The sequence below is a fragment of the Kryptolebias marmoratus genome, linkage group LG11, assembly GCF_001649575.2.
Source record: "Kryptolebias marmoratus isolate JLee-2015 linkage group LG11, ASM164957v2, whole genome shotgun sequence".
Classification (NCBI taxonomy): Eukaryota; Metazoa; Chordata; class Actinopteri; order Cyprinodontiformes; family Rivulidae; genus Kryptolebias; species Kryptolebias marmoratus.
In genome coordinates this window covers 23856476-23879074 of record NC_051440.1, presented here as the reverse complement: position 1 = coordinate 23879074, position 22599 = coordinate 23856476, and the positions used below count along the sequence as shown (strand labels likewise).

Genomic DNA, 22599 nt, shown 5'->3' with positions numbered 1-22599 from the left:
TTTTTTTTTTTTTTGTCAATTTCTGACCTCACATGTGAGCCTGAGGCGCTTCATAAAAACCCAATAATTCCCGTTTACCAAAATCTGTCAGCCTGTAGATCCTCATGTTTTCAACAGTTTGCTTTAGCTGAAGGTTTGTTTTCCACGACATGACTTTATTATTATTATTTTTTACCCCTGGATATATAAGCAGGATCCCAGCAAGAAGCAAGATCCCTACCCTCTGTGCTAAACTGCCTCATCTCTCAAAGATGAGGCATTACATGCAAATAAATTTGTCATCAAGTTAAATGATGTAATTTAAACAGTCATGTTTAAACTTGCTGGGTAAAACCTCATAATAGTGGCAGTGAACCAATTAAACAAACATACCTGCAAACACTTTGTCTCATTAATCTGTCTCAAAGGACAGATTAAATATTTGATAATTTGTTCCCCTTTAACTTGATAGTCTGTTGATGTTTTTACAAGATTAAATCAAACAAATACTTGATTCTTAGGACACCCGAGGACACATTGTTGGAGCTGAAAACCTCTAATTGCTCAAGGCTGAACTAGAAGAACTGCCTGTTGGACACACCTGAGGACAGGTAACTTATCTGACATTTCTTAAATCTGAGTTAGACCCAAACATTCCTCCTCTGTTCTTATGATCGACATACAAGTTCACATTGACTTTTAAGCTCTAAGAGGATTTTATTGTGTGTGTTTTACCTAATTTTATACGTATATGCTGTAGTCAGTCACAGTTGCTTTCTTTAGATCAAGTAGAGGATAAAATCATGGAATTACTGTAGTTTGCAGCTTTGAAACAAACACCTGAATCAGGTTAAATCTGCTAATTAGTCTTCAGCTCGGAGAGCTGTGAGCGGGTTTGGACACCCAGCTAGAACGGCATTATAACAGTCTGGTCTGCAGGTGATGGAAGCATGGTCCAGTTTTTCAGCATCATCAGAAACAATTTCTTGTCCAAGCTCTATATTGAAAACTCTTTAACATAGAAATGTCAAACCGCACATGCCGCCGTGTTCTGAGATCGTATCAGAAATGAAGATTGAACTAGATGGCTAACGAGACAGTAATATATTTGACTAACAAAATTTCCTTTGCCGAAAGTCTATAAATCATTACTGCTGAGCGCTGAGGGAACGTGTTTGTAGAAGCCATTTATCTATTTCATGTTTGTTTTTCCCCTCTTAGGGGTGTATTTCATTTGGTGTATTGCTGGGATGGGTTATTTAAGGTCAGGTGTGTTTCTACTCAGGTGTTGCTAATGGTAGGAGGCAAACGGTTTTCTACTGTGCATAATTTAAGAGTTTATGTGGATGTATTTTGTGCTGATGGAAAATGACAAGATGAATGGGTGCTTTAAAGGAAATAAATGGCTTTATGATCTATAAGCTGACAAGGAAGATTTGCATAACAAGTTTAACAAAGGGCACGTACAACCAAAGCTCACCAGGAAGAACAGCAACCAGTAGCGTAAAATATAGCATTTTAGCCGCTACAGTGCCGATCACTTGCAGTATGGGAGTGAGTCAACCTGGCCACAATAGTAAGATGATCTTGTTGTACGCAGGACTTTTTTATTCAATATAAAGACTTATAGTGGTCTTCAGGATTGTGTTTATGCCATCCTCTTTCTTAGACTGAGGCTGTGGAAGTGGGAGGTCAACCAGGGAGAACATGTACTGGAGGTGGAAGCTATTTGTTTAAAAATGCAGTCCTGTACCACACCCACAAGGGTAATTTTTTTTTTTAGTTAAGACAATGCAAGCACAAATGTATTGTGACATTATTTTCCATGAACATAAGTGCTTGTCTTGTTCTTTAAAATCCTCCAGGTTTCAGTTTGTAACATCTTATGAGACAAGGACAAACTACTTGGAAATGACTCACAGCTGTGCAAATTATTGTCCCCCAGCTTTGTCCCCTTTACTGGAACAGTAATCATACTGCAGTCCAGCTCTTAGCAACAAAAAAAGAAAAAAATCAATTCTGTATCACATACACTATATTGCCAAAAGTATTCACTCGCCTCCCTTCACAAACATTTGAACTTGTGTTATATCCTATTTTTAATCCACAGGGTTTAATCTGATGTTGGCCCACTCTGCTTCTATAACAGCTTCAGCTCTTCTGGGAAGGTTTTCCACAGGTTTAGGAGAGTTTATGGGAATTTTTGGACCATTCTTCCAGAAGCTCATCTGTGAGACACTGATGTTGGACAGAAGGCTCTCAGTCTCTGCTCTAATTCATCCCAAAGGTGTTCTGCCGGGTTGAGGTCAGGACTCTGTGCAGGATGGTCAGGTTCTTCCTGATCCATGTCTTTGTGGACCTTGCTTTGGGCTCTGGTGCTCAGCCATGTTGGAACAGGAAGGGAACATCCCCAAACTAATCCCACAAAGTTGGGAGCATGAAATGTCTTGCTGTGCTGAAACATGAAGAGTTCCTTTCACTGGAACTAAGCCGAGCCAACTCCTGAAAAACAAGCCCACACCATCATCCTCCCTCCACCAAACTTTGCACGTTACACAATGCAGTCAGACAAGCACCGTTCTCCTGGCAGCAGCCAAACCCAGACTATTTCTGCTGAGCAGTCTTGGTTTGTAAATGTTGCCAAGATGTTCTTTGTTTAGAGACAGTGAAATCAAAAGGTTATGGAGACTGGAGGTTGTATTTAGGAAATCTGCATGTTAGTCAAAAATATCAATTCTTTTTTCTTTTTGTGTCTTTTTCCCCACAGAAGAGACTACACTTTCCTCAACAAAAGACAGAAACGGCAGATGTTCTCCTGCATTTAAAGCTGACAAAGACCCACAGCCATGGGTTCTAGGAGTATAATTAGCTTTAAGACCCTGATTCCCCTGATGATTCTTCAGGGAGCATCAGTGGTGCTGATCTGTAACTGGTATTATCAGTATCGTCCTTTAGATTCTGCCCAAAATGACGGTAAAGTTCATGTTTTGCTGCTCTCGTCGTGGCGATCAGGTTCCTCCTTCATGGGTCAGGTTTTCAGCCAGCACCCGTCTGTTTTCTACCTAATGGAGCCCGCCTGGCATGTGTGGACCAAAGTGGAGAAACCTCGTGCTGGACTCCTCCGAATGGCTGTGAGAGATTTACTACGAAGTCTACTTCAGTGTGACTTCTCAGTAATGGATTCTTACTTTCCAGAAAACGCACATGTGTCCTCTTTGTTTATGTGGACTGTAAGTCGAGCTCTGTGCTCGCCTCCGGCCTGTTCCATCACAGCGAGGAACGAGTCTCAATGCCGTCAGAAATGTGACGTTAAGGGTTTGCAGAAGGTGGAAAAGGCCTGTAGAACACACAGTCATGTTGTTTTAAAAGAAGTGCGACTTTTTGAGCTGAAATCCCTTTACCCCCTTCTGCAAGACCCCAACCTGGATCTCCGCATCGTTCATCTGGTCCGCGACCCTCGGGCCGTGTACAGGTCTAGAGATGCATTACCAGGTAAACTTATGTTTGACAGCACTATTGTCTTGGAGCAGAAAGACATACCAGCAGCAGAGGTGCAATATTCAGTCATGCAGGAAGTCTGTCATAGTCATTTGGAGATTTATGAGACGGCCATCCTGAAACCTCCTCCATTTCTTGAAGGCCGCTACAAAATGATTCGCTATGAAGACATGGCTCGCAACCCACTAAAGGAAGTCAGTGATATTTATCAGTTTGTAGGTTTAGAGATGACCAAACAGATGGAGGAATGGATCTACAAGACGACTCACGGAAAGGGAAAAGGCACTGGGAAGCAGGCTTTCCAAGTTATCCCTAGAAATGCTACCCAGGTGTCCGAGGCCTGGCGCACCATGCTGCCACACAGCAAGGTCAAACGTGTTCAAGAAGTTTGTGGAGAAGCCATGGAGCTGCTCGGGTACAGGAGCGTTCACAGTGAAGAGGAGCAGAAGAGACTTGACTTGGATCTGCTGCTTGTACGAGAACTACGTTAGTTCAGCTGGAAACCAGCTAAAACAGAGCAGATAGTAAGAGTTAAAACATGAACGACAGATTAATACTAAAAAACATCACAGATTCTGTAAGAGTCCCCAGTCTGCTCAACTCGCTGAGACACGGTCTCATTTCCCAGGCTTTTATGAACGATTGTTTAGGGTCCTTTAAGGTAGTTGATATTAAACCTCTGGTGTCAATGTGACCAAGTCTTTTAGAAATATTTTTAGCGTAAAGATTCTATAAATTTGTACATGTATTAAATCTTTACAGGTTATGGCATTGTTGGGAACAATAAAGATATTTTTATTGCAATGTCTGTTTCCTTAGGTGAGAAAAAAAAACTGTCCTCTGTAATTACAGGTTTGCTTCATGCAAATGTAGAAAGTATTTTTATACGCTGATATAAAAATTGTCTCATCTTTTTCTGGTTCGACTACATCAGTATGAAACCTGAAACCTTAACCAGAGTTGAAAGCTTCACCCGATGATCCAACTGAGTCTGAATGTTTCTTTGTTTGTCTTATAGATCTACAAACATCTGGGATCATATTTACCTTTTCTAAATTCTTTCTGCAGCAGCTTTTAGGCTTATTTTTACATGACTTTGCATTTTTCTGTTAACTAATGCTTAGAAGCTTTTGATATTTTGATGGAAATGACTTTATACCTATATTTTACTGAATCAACTTATCACTGTATTGAAACTTGTTTTCTTATTGAACATTAGAATCACCTTTTAGTTATTAAAGTGTTCTTCAAATAAATGTAATATTTCCGAATCATTACTTGGTGTGACTCAACTTCATTAAATTCATCTGTTGGGTTTTTGTTTTTTCAATTCATTTATATTTGTTCAATTGTTTGTAATACCTGAAATGAAGATACTTTATTAAAGGAAGCCTCAGCTGAGATCCAAGCTTGACTGAACTCGTTTTTGACCAGTTTTGTTTTTTCCTACTTTTGTGTGACAGTGATGCATAAGAGTAACGACAGTGGCAGGTAGGCCGTTTTAACTTCCACAAGGTTGAAGTTTGATTTATTGTGGTTTTTGTGGTCAAACATATATCTTTCACTGACCGCGCACAGCTGACTTGCATCTGCCTTCAGTATAATCAAAACAGGTTTTACCGTCAAAATATTCTAAGCACAAGTAAAAGGAGGCAAAAGTTCTGAAAACAATTCACAAGCTCGGAAATTACATCAAATCCTGACACAAAGTTTTCAACCAAGCAAATGCAAATAACTAACTTATTTGTAGTTAGTTACTAACTAATAACTACAAATAACTAGAGAAGTTGTGTCTTCTGTGAAAACTGAAGATGAATGCTGGGTGCTCAAATACTTTGCTGAAAATTGCCGAAAAAGCTGAAACTAGGCTGGATATTTTTTATTATTTATTCACCCACAAACACCAGGTGTTCACCAGTAAGTATGTACATACCAGACAGTTACTTATACACCTGAACTGTGTACTTCACCTAAAACTATAGTAAGAGTTTCACTTTTTATCTTATAATAGGCCTTTTGCAGCTGAGTTTAACATGTTTACAACATAAGCCATGATTGGCTAAAGACAGGAGACAACTTAATAACTGTGTGTACAAAGTTCCACTTAAGGTTTTTTTTTCAAGTAATTAAACTTCCATGACACACACAAGATTCATTTCGATTGTTTTGCTTGCTTGTTTTTATATGTTGCAAGAAAAACAAAAGTTAATAGCAGTCTGCTGGCAACAGGCTATTGTTATTCAGGGACTTTATGATTGTTTACCAAATGCATCAAAACAGGTTGTTTACCCAAACAGCTGTTGTTGGGAGAGACTTAGACACACCAGACATACGTCTTACATAAAAATAAATGAAGTCTAGACAATCATACCCGTATTTAATAAAGCTGTTAGTAAAAAATTGTAAACATACACCAGTAATATCTGGGGTCACAAGCCTCTACCACTGTTTTTTTAATGAATCTGAAGCTGAAAAGTTTGGAAACCACTGCTGTAAAGCAGAAGAAGCACATTGCATCGTTTTACTGGGGATGAGGTCATGTGACACTGACGCCATCTTGTGGTCAAACCGATATTTCGTTCACTTATGGTTCTGATCACCAGTCTTTTGTTTTAACACGTCCTAAAACAAACAAAAAAAGCCGTAAAAAGAGTGACACTGATGAGTTTGGTCACTAGTTGTGTTAAATGTTGAAGAAGACTTTGTAATCTTGTTTAAAGCTCATGTGTAGTTGCAGCTTAAATCAGGAGTAAATATGTAAAATATCAGCTGTTATTGATGAACACAAGGTGCTAAAGCTGCTACACAAAACTGCTACACTTTAATCTGAGAACAAATGAGGAGCAAGAAAATAATTTTCTGCGACAAACTGTTTGATGCACAAATTTGTTAAAATTGTTTTTTCCCCCACAGTTTTTTATGCATTTCACAACAAAATCTTAATATCTATAAAACTCAACTGAACCAAAGTAAAACTCCAAAAGCACAACTCATGAATATATTACTTATTTGCTTTATGACATTTTTAATCTTATATATTTTTAGGCTATCAGTGCATTGATTTTATCACTATCTGTCCAAAACAGAAAGAAGTAAAACAAAAAATAACATAAACAGAAATCGATTACATGCATCATCATGGAAACTACGTTTGCTATGTTACATTTAGACATTTGTTGTCCATTTCCGGTTTTTGGCAAGGAATTTGCATATTAGCTAAACATTTAATTTCCAAGCAAACTTCTATTTAGCAAACTAAATATTTAGTTTGCAATTTAAATATTTAGCTTGAAAAATAAATATTTCGGTCGAACATAAACATTTAGTCTGTAAACTAAATATTTTGTTTGGAACTATGACGTTTTAAAAGGGTATGAATAAACATGGCTAAATAAACCAAAATATTGCTGTAACTTTACAAACGGCACCCCATAATTTATCTAGTTCACTTTGTCACTTTTTGACGTTGCCCCTGACTTTTACTTCTAAACTTCCGGTCACTGCTGGTTTTATTTTTTAAGCCCTAAAACCGGAAGCGGTCGTTTCCGTTGGCTACCTTGACAACGCAACGAGACGCAGCTGCGGTATTTGAAAGCGGCAGACGGCAGAGACCGGCCCGATTCCCCGCACCGCGCAGATGGCCCCGGTGCTCCCGGAGTGAAGCATGGGCGCCGCGGCATCGCAGACATGGCCAGATCCACCAACAGAAGCGCCGAGGACGGGGACCCCTGCGTCACCGCCTCCACGGACCGCGGAGAGGCGCGGGACCTGGCCGAGCCCCGGGAGCTGTCTCTGGAGGCGGTGCTGAAGTCCTACGAGCAGCCCATCAACGAGGAGCAGGCATGGGCGGTGTGCTACCAGTGCTGCAGCGGGCTCAGAGTGCCCCGCCCGCCGCCCGGGAGAGCCTGCCGGGTGAAGGACCCGTCCTCCATCCTGCTGCTCCGGGACGGAACCGTGACATTAAAGGACGGTAGGACGGCTCCCAACTTCTCTCCGTCCCGTCGCGTTCACCCAAAACAAACACGGAAAAGTGAACATTTAACAGCGTTTCCTTCTTTAAAAAGTTAACGCCTGTATTACATTAAACCCCGCTTTATATTCGGGGAGAAATTCTGCCTGATAACATGCTTTAATCTAACGTATTTTTGATTTATTTTCATGCAGTAAGAACTTATTTTTAGCTTATCGGCACCGTGACCAATGTTTTTGTCTCCGATTGCTATAAATTGCTAACTGTTTGGCTCACCATATTACTGCGGAATTTAAAAGTGCCTGTCAGTGTTTTATAAATATTTCTCGAATTTTATTTTAATTTGTGTTTATTCGAAGATACACAGAAAACTTGTTAAATCATACGAATTTCGAACGGAGTTTGGCACACGGGAACAAAGCTACAAACGACACCTCGTTCCCATCCCAAACAACCTGAGCTTATTTCTATTTGACCTTCAGCTTCTTTATTTTGACACTGAGTAACCACGGAGCTATTTTTGCACAAAGTAGTTTCGCGTTTGTTGACATATTATGGCTATCTGTGTTGTATCTGCTTCCAGAGCCAGCCAGAATGACTTGTATGCCGGTAAATTATCAATTATTCAGTTAGCAGAGCTTTACCCGAGCATCCCCTTATTTAAGGACTGTTTTGGGGGTTTCAGAAGGTGAATCGAAACCCAAAGGATTCCAGTAATCTCCTTTAAATTTACCCAACATGAGAAACATTTGTGTTCTCACTGCAGTCCCTGCAGCCCCAGTTTGCACAGAGATAACTTGATGCCTAAATATATTACATAAACTAAATATATTACATTTCATCATTTACATCCACTTTTTCTATATCATATCGTCTTAGATATTCCTTATCATAGTTTGGGTAAACTCTTCTGTCATTTATGTGGTATTTATAGTTTATTTCTGATCTCTACAAATCAAAAACAGTATCGGGTGTTTCTGATAGGGCCATGAGGGAAACATGTAAAGGCAACATATTGTGAATAATAAGTTATCATAGTTTGACATGGCAGCTTCAGCACCAGCAATATGTCAGGTTTACATTTAGGAGCATTGTTTTTCTGTTGTTTATGTGTGGAAACACGTGTGAGAAACCTCTCACTGATTCTGTTGTACCATTCAAACGCCTCTGTTATTCTGACTTATTAGATAATATTAAACATTTGACTGCATCTGCCTATAATACACGTGTTGCAAGTTTAATCAGTTGATTAGAAACACGTGTGTAATAAAGACTTTGCCTCACTTGGAGGAGTTAAGTATCTTGGCGTCTTGTTCAGGTGTGATGGTAGGATGGAGCAGGAGACGGATCGATGGATCGATGGATCGGAGCCTCATCTTCAGTAATGAGGACGCTGCTCCGGACGGTCATGGTCAAAAAAGAGTTTATTTGAAAGGCAAAACTCTCCATTTCCTGCTCAACTGTGGTCATGAGGTTTGGATCATGACAGAAAGAAGGAGATCCTGGATATGAGCGGCTGAAATGAGGTTCCTTCTCTGGGCTCAGCCTTAGAGACACGGTGAGGAGCTCCGTCATACGGGGGGAGCTCGGCGTAGAGCCGCTGCTCCTCCTCATCGAAAGGCGTCAGCTGAGGTGGTTCATCTGATTAGGACGCCTCCCTTTGGAGGTTTTTTAGGCATGTCTCACTGGGAGGAGACCTTGGGGAAGACCCAGAACTCCCTGCAGGGATTCTGTTTCCTCTCTGGGATCCAGGAGGAGCTGGAGAATCGCTGGGGAGAAGGAGGTCTGGGTTTCCCTCCTGGACCTGCTGCCTCCTTTACCCCACCACAGACAATCAGCAGAGGATGGATGATGATTAAAAATGAAGACCTGATAGGAAGGTGGGATTTTTTAGTTCTGCTTCAAAGCGTCTGTTAGCTCTGGTTTTTGTGTCAGATTCCTTCAGCATCAACTCGTTCTCGTGTCTCAGATGGTTCATCTGAAACATCTGGAGAGAAGCAGCTTGACGGTTTGTTATAAGGAAAAAACAGTGACAGCTTTCCAGAGACCTTCTGCTCTTTTTTTTTTCCTTTTTCTTAATGATTCCACTTCTTTTGAGCTGAAAATTATAACCAACTAAAGAGGAACAAACCTGAATTACTTTTAATTAAACCCTTCACTAGTTGCAGCATCACAGCACTGTAATATTAACTGGCAGAGCTTTTTGTTAGTTGCTTGAAACCATAAAAAGCAGCTTGATTAAATAAACCTAGAATAAATATTTTAAAACCACAGCAATAATGAGGTGAATGGTTTACTTCAGGCCTGTAAATTTCTGTAAAATATGGAAATAAGTAGATTCAAATGTCTTCAAATGAACTTAAATTAGGAGTAGAAATAATGTTCGTCATAAAACAGCTTAATCCTAAACAATCCCCCTAACTCAGGGGTCTGCAACCTGTGGCTCTGGGGCCCCATGTGGCTTCAGGAAATTAATATTTATACAGTATTTATGATTACAATTGTGCCAGTTCTATTGTCCAGTTTTCATTTTTGTGAAAATTCAGTGTGTCACATTTAAATGTCCACACTTAAACATATCTGCTCAAATAATTTACCAGTATTAAAATATATCCTTTATTATTTAAAAGTGGGGGACTTGTTGTTGTATATATATAAAGAAAAAACATAATGAGTTGCGTTATTCCAACTTTTATCTTTATCTCAACCCTCAAGTAGGTTTTGTGGCTCTGGACAAATTTTATTCTGTGGGGCAAAAAAGGTAGAAATAGTTTCTTTGGTTGTAAAAGTTGGCGACTCCTAACTGATGGTGTTTTGTTTTGTTTTCGGCTCCAAAACTCGGTGGCTTTAATGTAAGTTGTTGGTTATAATCAGTAAGTCTGCTGGACTTCTAACTGACCAGAGCCACATCGGACCCTGAGGAGGTCCTGAGGATAATTAACAGAACTGTTTATTCTTCTTGTCTGTTAGTTTGTGCTCCGCTGATCCAAAAGTAAACAAGCTGTGATGTAAATCCCTTCAGTGGCATTAGACGAGTCCACCGCAGTCAGTTTGCATTATTAATATCAGCAACAGGCCAGTTTCACTTTTTTATGTGTTTAAATTAATCCATGTTTTTACACAGCAGGGCCAGAGGAGGAAAGACAGCAAATAATCTCGTATTTAAAGATTCATTAATAATGAAAACCATCGCTGTGGATTGTTACATTTATTCACACTTTAAGCCAATCCTAGTTATGTATAAATAAATGGCTTTATAAATAATCAGGAAGCAAAAGTCTAAACATCATCATCATCATGTAGTAAAATCTAACCAAGAAGAGGAGGTTAATATGAATTCAGGCAGCTTAAATACACAGAATTTTAATGTAAATAAATTAAAATGCATGGATAAAAGCAAAACAATCCCCTCTTCCTGTTATCAAATTAACTCCTGTCTTCTGATCCGGTCGGAAAGATGAAAAGTGGAACCTTTTCTGACAGCATTTCCGAGCGCTCTCCTGGTTTCCTTTTCCCGTCGTCGTCAGCGCGCTCCGGAATAAAACACGACTGGTGGTAAACACGAGAGCCTGAGTGCAGCGTTCGGATGCTGCTGACATCAGCTGGAACCGCCACCAGAACATGATCTGAGCGGCGGTGCCGCGGTGCCGCAGTGAGCGCCTCTAAGGCTGGAGTGGTGCGTTTATGAGCCGGCTGCCATCTGGGCCACAGCTACCGAGGTGAGCTTCAGCAGATCTTTGTCTGGCCAAACAGGTTGGTGTTGATATTTCAGTGACAGCCTGTAGTCATTCCTGTGTTGGCCGATTAGCAGTGACGGCCATCTTAAATTGGTTGGCCTCAGTAGTGAATGAGCTGATGTCACATCTGATGATTGTTTCATTAAAATCTGTCCAGTGGTTCCTGAGATGTTTTGCTAACAGACACAGTTGAGGCTAACGGCAACGTTTTAAAACTGATTTTTCGAGATCAGTTGGTGCTTGGAGTTTGTGTTGGGAATGACTCACAGCTACTACCAAACCAAATCAAATTTGCTGAGTTTTTGCCATTTTTATGTTTCCTAATGTCAGCTGGCTGCATCTTAAACTGGGTTGACTCCAAAGTTTATTTCTATTATAGATATACAGCTAATGATTCATTTTCTGAGGGTTTCATTAAAATCCCTCCTCTAGTCCATGAGCTATTTTGCTAACTCTACAAACAAACAAAAAAATATAATAATCAAAGTTTTTATGTGTAAATCTCTGCTTGATTTCAGGATCTCTCCTGAAAATCCTTTTCAGTGTTCAGAGTTTTTATCCTTGGTGTTTATTTTTATTGTTGGACTAATACAGATTTATAAATATCACTGTTTTCAGATCTGATTAATAAAATATTTGTCCTCCAGCAAACAATATGTTCAGCATTGCTCTTAGATGAGCAACGAATTGATGGCACAAGACCTTTACCCTCATTTCTACATTTATATCTGCTGTTATCTAACGGAAATCTATCAAACTATTTTTATGGTTGTGCTCAGTTTGTCTGCGTTGATACTTAAAGCTTCTTCCTTTTACTTCAGCTGAGCTACACTTTAAGTTTGTAAACACCACCAGAAGTTGTAAATAACTCCCTCAGTCCTAACGCCAAACGCCTCTGTGTGACAGCTTCTTATAACCAGAGCAGGGCAGCAGCAAAGGACGAAGCTAATCCGGATTCACTGGGTAAACGTGAGGCCAGCAGGAAGTCAAAGTCCAGCGTGTTTCCGCTGCACCACCCAGCTCACAGGTGGGTGGTGCAGCGGAAACACGCCGCACTGAGTCAAAGTGGCAAATCACAGAACATTCTGCAGAAATATTTTCATAAATTATATATCTTTGGTGCTTTATTCCACCTGCGTTTTCAGTTCTTTCCTTCCTGCAGCTCATAATGGGGTGAAAAGTGCAAACAACGAGCTTTAACCCTGACGTGTGTCAGATGGCTGTCTGTTGATGAAGGTGCAGTCTTTATCACCACAGCAGTACCTTGGCAGTAATTATATCCATAAACATCTGGTTATCTGGGTGCGTTTATCAAGGAATATCTGTCCAGAGTTCCTGTTAATCGTGTTTCATGATGAAAATAGGAATTTAATTTGAAAATTCACAGGAAACCCCCGGCTGTCTGACATATGTCATCGTGCTGCTGCCGCCAGCTATTTGTTTCTCAGCTCAGCAGCAGGTTTTAGCAGGAGGTCTGGCATCCCCGAAACTCCCTGCCAGCTTCTCTGTGTGCTAATTAACCAGTCAGTTTACATGCAGTTAAAAAGATGCACTACATTAACAGAATTCAAGAGAAACCTTGAAGTTTGGGTTTGAAAAATTGCATCATTGTCATTTTATTAGCAGATGTTTAAAGTTTCTACCTGAGCTGCAAGTGTGAACAGGCAAACGAACTGCTGTCACAGCTGCACGTTGCACAATCACTTTTATATTTTCTGTTTTTTCTGAGTGTCAGGAAACACGAAAACGTCCTGGCTGCAGCCTCGCTCGGCTGGAGGAGCTCTGACACCTGTGGCTGTGACGAAAACGGGGTTTATGGATATGGAAAGTTCGTGTCACGGCTGTAAATGTTCTGTTCCTGTTCGTAATCTGTTTTCTCTCCTATCTGTCTCCTCCGTTTCATTTATCATCAACCCTGCTCCTCTAAACCCAGTTTTTCTTCCGTCACGTCGTGGTTTCTCAGCCCTTATTTCCATGGCAACAGGAGGCAAAGTCCACATTGGGAGAGTTTTTTTATTTTTGTGTTGCGTGAACGAAGGAAGAGGGGGGTGTCGGGCTTTTGAGGAGCAAATATTTTCCATCATTAGCCAGAATAAACTGTGTGACCAAAAGCTAATGAGGAGGAACTCTGTGGGGCGCAGTGACGGCGTATCATTAGGTCAGACACAGAAATCAGGAAACTGCTTTGATATTCGCCTGTCGGCTGGCAGATCGTGGTTTTCTGTGTTTCAGGTTTGTTTTGACAGATGCAGTTGGCTCAGGATAAAATGTTTGTTGTTTGAAGCTTCACCATCAACACAAAACTAAAATAGTTGCTGTTCTCTCAGTTTGATTTCTAATATAATTGGCTGAAATTGGTCACTGTGTTGGTTTTTCCTTTTGTTAGGTGATAAATGGATATTTCAGGCACTGTTTGGCCTTTTTTTTAAGATTCTGAAATGTCTTATATCTTTACTTGCCTTTGAGACAGTATATAACATTATCCCTGTGAAACTGTTAAAACTAAAGTTTATTTTCCTTTTTTTGCAAAATCTTTCAGATATTTAGGAAATGTTAAAGTTGTTAGTTTGTCAACTTGGTAATATAAGAGTGATGATTAGAAAAAAAGAACTATTGACTTTATTAGGTATAAAACTGAAACCTGTGTGTGACTAAAGGCAAACTGTGGGTTAGTAAACACCAGTGTCGTGACCTCACTGGACATCTTTCTGGTGTATTTGAATCAGTTTTCTCCTAAAATCAGACACAAAAATAAAGCATTTCAAACACGAGCCAAGCCGCATCCCAGCTTTTTATTTCAGAGCTGAAATAAAGCGTTCTTTACTGTTTCAGAACAGCGTTAAAGTGTCCCGTGAATCACCGTGAACAGACGAGCAGTGCAGCTTAGAGGACAAAAAATATGAGCAACCTAAACACATTTTCCTGAAGTTTATGGCTCTGTGGTTTATCTGTTTTCCTAGAACAGAGCTGGGTGTCTGTTGGAGGTGTTTTCAGTCCAGATTCCTGTCCTGTTTTTGTGTGTACTGGGCTGTAACTGTGGGAAACAGGCGGAGGTATCATTGGTTTCACTCTGTGACCGGGGCCGTGCATTATCTGAACCTGTCTGACAGGTTTACGGGGCTTCATGTTATCGCCCCACTCCTGTGTGGAGGGCGTTGTAATGGACTTTCCTTTGTTGCTGATGGAAGCAGCGTCTCTGTTCACACAGGAAACAGAGAGGCTCTGTCGGTCGAAGCTTGGCGTCCTGCTGCAAGCACTTTGCTGTTGACAGGTGGGGATGCTGCCCCCTCCTCCACCACATCCAGGCCTGCACTGCAAAAAACCTCAGCCTGCAGTTACACGCCATCCACCTGATATCTGTAGATGGCCTACAGACCTTCGATCTTCATTCTGTCTTAATATAAGGAAACATTTACTGTATTTATTCTCTAAATCATGTCAAAAACATCTTATAATAAGGTACAGAAACACAAATAGTTTAAAGGTCAGCAAACAAGTTAAATATCTGAGAGGAATGAGTGCTTGTAAAAATATTTAGTTAAAAACATTATATTGAGGCTCTTTAAATTGTTTGCAGTGTATTTCTGTTTTTTTTTTTGTTGTTGAGCTTTTGTCTCTCCCCTTCCTGATGATCGTCGTCCACTCTCCCGTTTCTCAGCTGAAGCAGCTGCTGATTGAGGAGTTTCAGGCCCCTCGGGTGTCGTTACTGACATCCGAGCCTGGAGAAAAGAGAAAAGCTGTGTTTTATTCTCACACTGGCACGCCAACTGGACCGAAGGACAAAAGCTCGAGTTCAAGCTGGGATGTGTGGGAGCTGAACTGTAGCAAAATTAACACAGAGCTGCGTTGAAATTAAAGAATTTTCTTTTTAACTTTTGTTTGAAACAACTTTGTGTACTTTAAAGGCTTGTTTTTTCTGGGCTCTTTAGACAGCAAACATGCAAAGTCAACAAGGTTCATTATGTTTTTTGTTGAATCTTGATAATACATCTCTTCCTGTTGTTGCATCCCGATAAAATAAAAATCAGACCAGCGGCTGCATCCTTTCTGCCCACTCATTAGAGCTTCGACTGACGTTCTTTAACTTTCCTGGATTGTTCATTAACTAATGTTTGAAACAACTAATTCCTAACCTTGATTTCGGTCAGCCAGACTTTCTTGAAGTGGTCTCGATCAACAGTTCATGTTGCTTCCTCGATGACTTTCAAATCAGAGTTTGGGTTTTTGAATGTCTCAGATCTTTATTGTCTTTTATGTCTTTGTTTCTCCAGATGAAAATGGGCCTTTTCCTGCGATCACAGAGCATCAGGTGAGAACAAACTCAAGGTATTTTGTTGTAAAAAGGACTTCAGGTATCAGTTATTTTAGAACTTTTAACATCAAGTTTAATGTCCTTTAATGAAACAGAGTTTAATCTCAGCCTGATATAAAAAGATAATAAAAAATAATAAATTAATGTTACTGTGTGTCTTCAGTGAGAGTTGTTACAGGTAAGAAACAGCTTTCTGTGGAGGAGTCATGAGTAGTCAGTTTCTGACCTGCAACAATCAGAGTATCTCAGTTTAGAGAATCAGGGAGAAATTCTCACAGCTTTTATAGTTCCTAAAGCTGCAGAAAACAACTGAACTGCCTTTTAAAAGAACTTCACCTCCTCTCAACTAAAGGAGAATTTAGTTTTTACACATTTGCACCTTTTAGGTACTATATTTGTATAATTCTGAAAGAATTATCCAGTCAAAAGTTTAAATGAAAAACACTCAAACTAAAGGTAATCTTATCTTCCTTCCACTGTTCCTTCTTTTCAAATAAATTGTATGTTTTTTGTGGTTATATTTGTTTGGATAGAATTGAAAATTCACCGCTGCCTTCTTCTTTTTTTGCCCCGTTGTTGTTGGGTCCAGCTGGTTCAGTCTCTCGGCGTGGCCATCTACCGAGCTCTGGACTGGGGACTGGATGACAGCGAGGAGAGGGAGCTCAGCCCGCAGCTGGAGCGCCTCATCGACCGGATGGCAGGCGGAGACCCGTGCGAAGAGGGCGACGGCAACGCTGGGAACGGCACGTCAGACGAGGGCTACAGCGGGCAGGACGAGGAGGAGGAGGAGGAGGAAGAGGAGGAAGAGGAAGGAGCGACACGGCCAGTTTGTACGTTCCGTCAGGTGATGGTGCTTTGTGCGTCCCGCCTGGCCAACCCAAGCCTGGCTCCCGAGCACTACCAGGCTGTCTGCCGGGCTCTGTTCGTGGAGACTCTGGAGCTGCAGACCTTCCTCGTCAAGATCAGAGATGCAAAGGAGGTTTGTTAAGTTGTCACGCCAGTGCCTCTTCAGGGTATCGAGTTTATTTACTAAACGCAGATAAAGTTAAAAAAAAGAGTCAACAAATGAAACAGAAATAATATTTCTCCCAAGCAGAGTATGTAAATATAAAAGACAAAGCTTCATTTTTAACTAATGAAATCACATTCATTGACTGTAAATTAAGCATTTTTTCATTTCTCCTGTAAAGATTCAGCAGCAGTGTTTGAGAAAATAAAAGCCAGATTAAAAATAATTAGCATTTTCTGTGAAAATCCAGAGTGAATGCTGAGAGCCGGATGAGCTCGCTGCCGTTTGCTGAAGAAGCTGAAACTCAGCTGGTAAAAAGTTCAAACAAAGAGAAGAGGAGCAGAAAGGTTGCTAAAAGCTAAAATTAGCATAACTGTAACTAAAACCTCAAATTTCACAATTTCACATTATCTGCAAAACTTAAAATGTCAATTATTCTTTCAAGAAATAATGTCAAGGTTTTAAATAAACAAATTCTAAAATGACAAAGTCTCACCTAAAATAATGAAATGTTTAGTTACTTTTCACTGGAATTGATTAGTATATAAGAAACAGCTAAATGTCAGTTGATGTAGTTGAACCAGTAAAAGACTAAATCTGGGAAATAAAATATGAGTTGTGAAAATGGTGTCAGTCTCATCCAACGTTAAAGTATTTATGTTTGAAAATCGATGAGTAGATGAAGCTTAAATACTTGCATGAAAAAGTGTTGTCATGCTTTTATTTCAAATATATATGTTTGCTTTTTGTTGTGCAGATGCTAAAGAAGATTTCAAGTGAAGAGTCTCTGGAGGACAGGTCTACAGCTGAGCTGGACGCGCTGAAACACAGAGACTGGGTGAGACGGGAGGACACTCTGTGACAGAGGACAATACGGCCGTGTGTTTGACCGGAGAAGGCAGAGTCGTCTCGCTCGCAGATGCAGATGAGTTGTTGTTGTTTTTGCCTCCAGGCTCGTCTGTGGGTGCAGCTGATGAAGGAGCTCAGGCAGGGAGTGAAGCTGAAGAAGGTCCAGGAGCAGCCGTTCAACCCCCTGCCCACCGAGTTCAGCCTCACGCCGTTCGAGATGCTGATGCAGGACATTCGAGCTCGCAAATTCCAGCTGCGCAAAGTCATGGTGAGCGTCCTGACGTAGCTCTGCCAGCGTCTGCTCTGCGAGGGAGTTTAAATGTTCGGGCAGCGCTGCAGTCACTGAAAACAGCTGAGGTGTCACGGGACAATAGGAAGGCTTGAAGGAATGCACGTCACCCGCCACCTTTCATGGAGTTGCAGCCGTTTTGGTGAAACCTTGTAAATGATGTTCTGCTTGATGAAGTTTGTGATGAGAATGTCTCTCAGCTACTACCACACTGAATTTAGCTCAGTATCTGTAAAACTAACTGCTCCTTTGGACGGCTGTTCCCTTTTCAGGGGTCACCACATCCTCCTCCATCTAACTCTGTCCTCTGCGTCCTCTGTCCTCACTCCAACTCCCTCCATGTCCTCTCTAACTGCATCCATATCTGTCCTCTTTGTCTCTAACATCCTTCTGTCCCTCCTCTGGACATGTCCAAACCATCTCAGTCTGTCCTCTGTGTCTCTAACATCCTTCTGTCCCTTCACTGGACATGTCCAAACCATCTCAGTCTGTCCTCTCTAACTTTATCTCCCAGTCCTCCAACCTGTGCTGGACCTCTGATGTCCTCATTCCTAATCCTGTCCATCCTCNTCCNTCCCAAGGAGAACCTCAACATCTTCAGCTCTGACACTTCCTGTTCTGTCTCCAAACCAAACAACATGGCTGCTCTCACCACTGTCTGTAAACCTTTCCTTTGACCTTTGACCTTTGCTGCCACCCTTTTGTCACAAATCAACCCTGAAACTTTTCTCCATCCTGTCTGGACTCTCTTCACCTCTTTACCACACTCCCTGTTTATCTGGACAGCCAAAGTCTTGCACCTTTGTGACCTCTGACCTTGTAGCCTCACTAAAGATGCCATAAACAATCATTTTTAAATGTAATCTGATATCTAGAGATTATTTAAGGACCCCCATTGTTTTGGAAAATACAGGCAAGTATAAAAAAAATAGTTTCAGTGTTTAGACACTGATGAGAAGCGACATCTTCATCTGAGCACCAGATGAAGTTAGCGGATATAACAAACAGAAATTCCCACCAGTCAGCAGAAGGTTGTCAAAAAATAATGCAGAAGACTGTGAGAAAGCCACAATGACAGAATTACACAGATATTTGAAGAACCAAGTTGCATCTTTCTTAATAAACTTCATTTAAATTGTCAGCAGGCCTCTAAATGATAAAATAAATTTGTTGATTCTAAATAGTTTAACTTTGTTGTCATTTTCCAAACCGTTAAAGTTGCTGTGAGATGTTTTCTAAAACCTCCTTCAGATAAAACAGGAGGTTTCTGGGTGCAGACAGGAGTGAAGCTAAAGGTTTCAAATCTTCCACTTTTTTTTTAACTTTCCAGGAACTTCACGGCAACACACAGAGTCGGCTTTTCAAACAGAAAGAAAACGTTCAGGCATGTGGCAGAGAGCAGCCTGGAGGAGTCCTCCACACTCAGTTACATTATTCAGACTCACAAACAAAATATTAATGGCTTTTTTTACAGCCTTCGGTTGTTTTGTCTGCATTGCAGTTCATTTCCAGAATCAATGGATAGCAGAAATCTCTGTCACTGGATACTACTGTTGTGTTTGCTGCTTATATATCTAAATAAACTCGAACCATGAGAAACATTAACAGGAAGTGAATGGAAATGTTGCTCCTGTGATGTAAGGAGCCTGACATGTTTATTAAATTAACTTTTAAGCTGTTATAATTCTGTTTTGTTCTAATCTGATCATAAAAAGATACCTGAATCTTTAATATTCTGACCTCAATAACCATGTTTTCATTTAAAGTGTTTGATTTTGACACACATTGCTCAGGTTTGTGTTGTGTTTCTTCCTTTTTTTAGGTGGATGGTGACATCCCTACGAGAGTGAAGAGAAACGCTCATGAACTGATTCTGGACTTCATTAGATCCAGACCTCCACTTAAACCAGTGAGTTAAAGCACTCCTTTATATGCGTGAAGATGGGTGACTCAAACATGTTTAATGTATGCTGTATACAACGCTTCACCCGACTTCCATTTGCACGTGAATGAATAATAAATAGTTTGGCCTTACAGGGCCGAGAGACGCTTCTTTTTATTTTTTTAAATCTGTGGATTTGTGGATGTGGTCTAATAGCTTTTCCACTTTAGGTTTCAGAGCGCAGCCTCCCCCCTCCACCACCTCAGCAGCAGTCCCTCCATGAGCGGGTCCTGGCAGAGATCAAGCAGGAGAGAAAGCTCAGACCGGTGGCACCACACAGTACCAGACGTAAGACAACAACCATCAGTCTTTTCTAGGTTATTATAGGTAAAGTCTGAGATGAATGTCGGGGATGGATCACATGGATCAGCTCTAGCTCCGTCATTCTGCCTCTGTACTTTCACACGTCACCTTAATGTGCAACAAAGACACGTTACAACTGTAAAAGTGACACAGAGCTTTTCAAAATAAGAGTTGCAAGCAAGCAGTGGCTCCGACGGAGAATCGCTAAAACTTTATTTAAAAGGCACCCTGACAGCCGCTAGGCAGCTCCACCCGAAAGTACAGCTGTGTCAAATGTTTATTTAACAAGATGTAAAAATATGTTCAGATAAATAAGGTATTTCTTCTAGTTTATCTGAAAAACATTAAAGTAGCATATGTTCATGTAGTCTAGAGGCTCAGAGACCAATAAATACCTGAGGGTTTGTGGTTTCTAACCTTTTATATGTCACACAAGTGGTCTTTACAACACCTTATTTTATTACAGAGCTGTAAAGACAACAGGATTTCTAAAATTAATGAAGGAATGCATATCGCCCGCTGCCTTGATCTGTAGCAGTAGGTGTTAGAGATGACTCGACTACATGACAAACAACAACTTATAGTTTAAAATTACATTTTATTTGTCGTCCAATGAGCGAGTCTCTGCATGTTATTCACAGAAAGTGCTGTGAAAATGAATTATTGTCACTTTCATTCAAGTATGTCACAGTTTTACCTCAGTTTACACCATCATAGATGTTCCTTGTTTAACCCAGCAATGATTGTTTTTTATTTGTTGATCTGGTTTCAAATCGCCCTCCAGTAGAAGTTGCTGAGGTCAAATAATAACAACATTAGAGCTAATATTCATCTAAGTTTATAAAGTTTGTATCCAGGAGTAGTTCTCAGTTTAGAGCTGATATCAGATTTCACAGATACCAATCAGCCATTTACAGAGAAAGAAGTCAAATAATGACACTTTGTTGAACGTGGAATCAAATGTTTTGGTTTTCAGTTATCGGCTGAAAAGCCTTAGATTTTAATCAGTTTTATATTTGCTGTTACAGTCAGTACCAGTCAGTACGTGGGGTTTTACCGTTTAACTAAAAACAGTCAAGAAAAAAAGTTAAATAAAGAATTTGTCATTTTAAAAAGCTTTTAATTTTTTGGGGAAATAAAATAGAGATTATCTACCACTTCAAAGATATTGTTGTTGGTAGCTGGTTGAAGTTAGTTAGTTAGGTATTTCAGTGTCTCATTTCCACCATTTCTGGTGAAAAAAACTCAGCTGTTTAGATGCTAAATCCTCCATTTTGTTCACCGTCATAAAGTTAAGCAGCTAAACTAAAACATTTAGTAGAAAGATGTTGAAATACTCTTCTGTCTTACACACAATTATTTGTTTCATTTCTGATTTAAATGTTATTCAGTCCGGCTTAAAGTTGTGTTTTGTTCTGTAAGAAAAACTGTCTCTGTTTTGCCTTTAGGGCAGGGTTATAAACCTACAGTTTTTATTACTGCAGCATTGTTTGTTTGTGAACTTTCTGCTGCTGTTAGTTGTGAAACTATAATCCAACACCTCATTCCTCCTTTTTCACCGTCACACCAAACAATACTTAAACAATGTCCACTATGACCTCCTATGAGGAGCTCTGATGTTCTTGACTGACACAAACACATCCACTCTACTTAATGAGTTTTTAAAATCTGTGCAGATTTATGCAGTCAGTGTTGCTGCAAACACAACAGATTTACTTTAGAATAAACATTAAATATGCTGAAAAGTAGTGGAACAGCCACATTGTTGATATACTGTGTTTATACTGTTGGCAACATGCTGCAGATCCTGAGAATCTCTGCTCCTGACTCACGGCTCGCTGCTGCTGTTTTTTGGTTTCTCTTCTCTCAGCTTTTGGCTCTCTGCCCTGTCTGGCTCAGATGTGTCCTTGTAATGTCAAATCTACGTCATGCATCGACCTGTCTGTGTCGGAGCCCCGGCCGCCGCCCCGCCCTCGCATCCTGCTCAAGGCCCCGACGCTGGCTGAGATGGAGGAGATGAACTTATCTGAGGTGAGCTCATTGCTGAGATGTCTGCGCTGGAAGGGGCTCTTCGGGAATGGCTGTTTTTATTCCTCTGTTTGGCGCTTGGGCTATTGTTTTACAGCCTAAACTGGTTAACGTTCCTCTGTGGAGTCGGAAGTGGACAGAGGTGGAAAGAGTATTTTTACTCAAGTGCAGCTAATATGATAAATTTTTTCTTAAGCTCAAATAAAATTACCAAACTAAAAATCAAGGTCAAAGTAAAAAGTAGCTAATTTTAAATGAACTCAGAGTAAAAGATAGTTACTTTTTTAACAGCAAGAGTCCATCTTTCCTGTTCAGTGTACAAAAAACAAGATTTAATAAAAACAAGTTGTCTTAATTTAAAATAAAATAGAAAATACTTCTCCAAAATGGTCAAATAAGAGTGACTCTTTAGACTCCAGGCTGAAAACTTTAAAACGAAATTCTCTGAGATCATAGAAGCTCCTAAAAATAAAGCTAAGTAACAAAACGGCAGACAGGAACGGGCCGAGAAGCTTCTCCCTCCACCGGCTGGTACTCTGGCGTCCTCCTGGACCTCCTCAGACTCAGGAACAGGATCTGGCTGAGAGGCGTCCTCCTGGACCTCCTCAGATTTGGGAACAGGATCTGGGTGAGAGGCGTCCTCCTGGACCTCCTCAGATTTGGGAACAGGATCTGGGTGAGAG

The 22599-nt window shown here is 40.5% G+C and overlaps 2 protein-coding genes across 5 annotated transcripts in view; both read left to right on the top strand.

Annotated features, from left to right (window-relative positions):
• The first annotated feature begins 36 nt into the window (after positions 1-36).
• LOC108246579 (carbohydrate sulfotransferase 6-like) lies at positions 37-4885 on the top strand. The gene is made up of 2 exons (XM_017434204.3): positions 37-590; positions 2747-4885. Exon 2 carries the CDS (start codon positions 2826-2828, stop codon positions 3966-3968), a length of 1143 nt encoding a protein of 380 aa, XP_017289693.1. The 5' UTR covers positions 37-590; positions 2747-2825; the 3' UTR covers positions 3969-4885.
• A 2149-nt stretch (positions 4886-7034) lies between these two features.
• spire2 (spire-type actin nucleation factor 2) overlaps positions 7035-22599 on the top strand; it is a 28327-nt gene continuing 12762 nt past the window's right edge. Inside the window, exons 1-8 of one of the 4 annotated variants that reach the window (XM_017434190.3) lie at positions 7035-7447; positions 15456-15493; positions 16086-16475; positions 17263-17343; positions 17458-17622; positions 19466-19552; positions 19756-19873; positions 21759-21919. In XM_017434190.3, coding sequence (XP_017289679.1) covers positions 7165-7447; positions 15456-15493; positions 16086-16475; positions 17263-17343; positions 17458-17622; positions 19466-19552; positions 19756-19873; positions 21759-21919 — 1323 coding nt within the window. In that variant the 5' untranslated portion in view covers positions 7035-7164. Of the gene's footprint in view, positions 7448-12934; positions 13013-13240; positions 13343-15455; positions 15494-16085; positions 16476-17262; positions 17344-17457; positions 17623-19465; positions 19553-19755; positions 19874-21758; positions 21920-22599 lie in introns of those variants that run through there. The other 3 variants (XM_017434189.3, XM_037978030.1, XM_037978029.1) reach the window with 3 other exon arrangements.

Excerpts from the sequence above, each read along its gene's own strand:
- LOC108246579 (XM_017434204.3), top strand. The coding sequence starts at position 2,826 with ATGGGTTCTAGGAGTATAATTAGCTTTAAGACCCTGATTCCCCTGATG.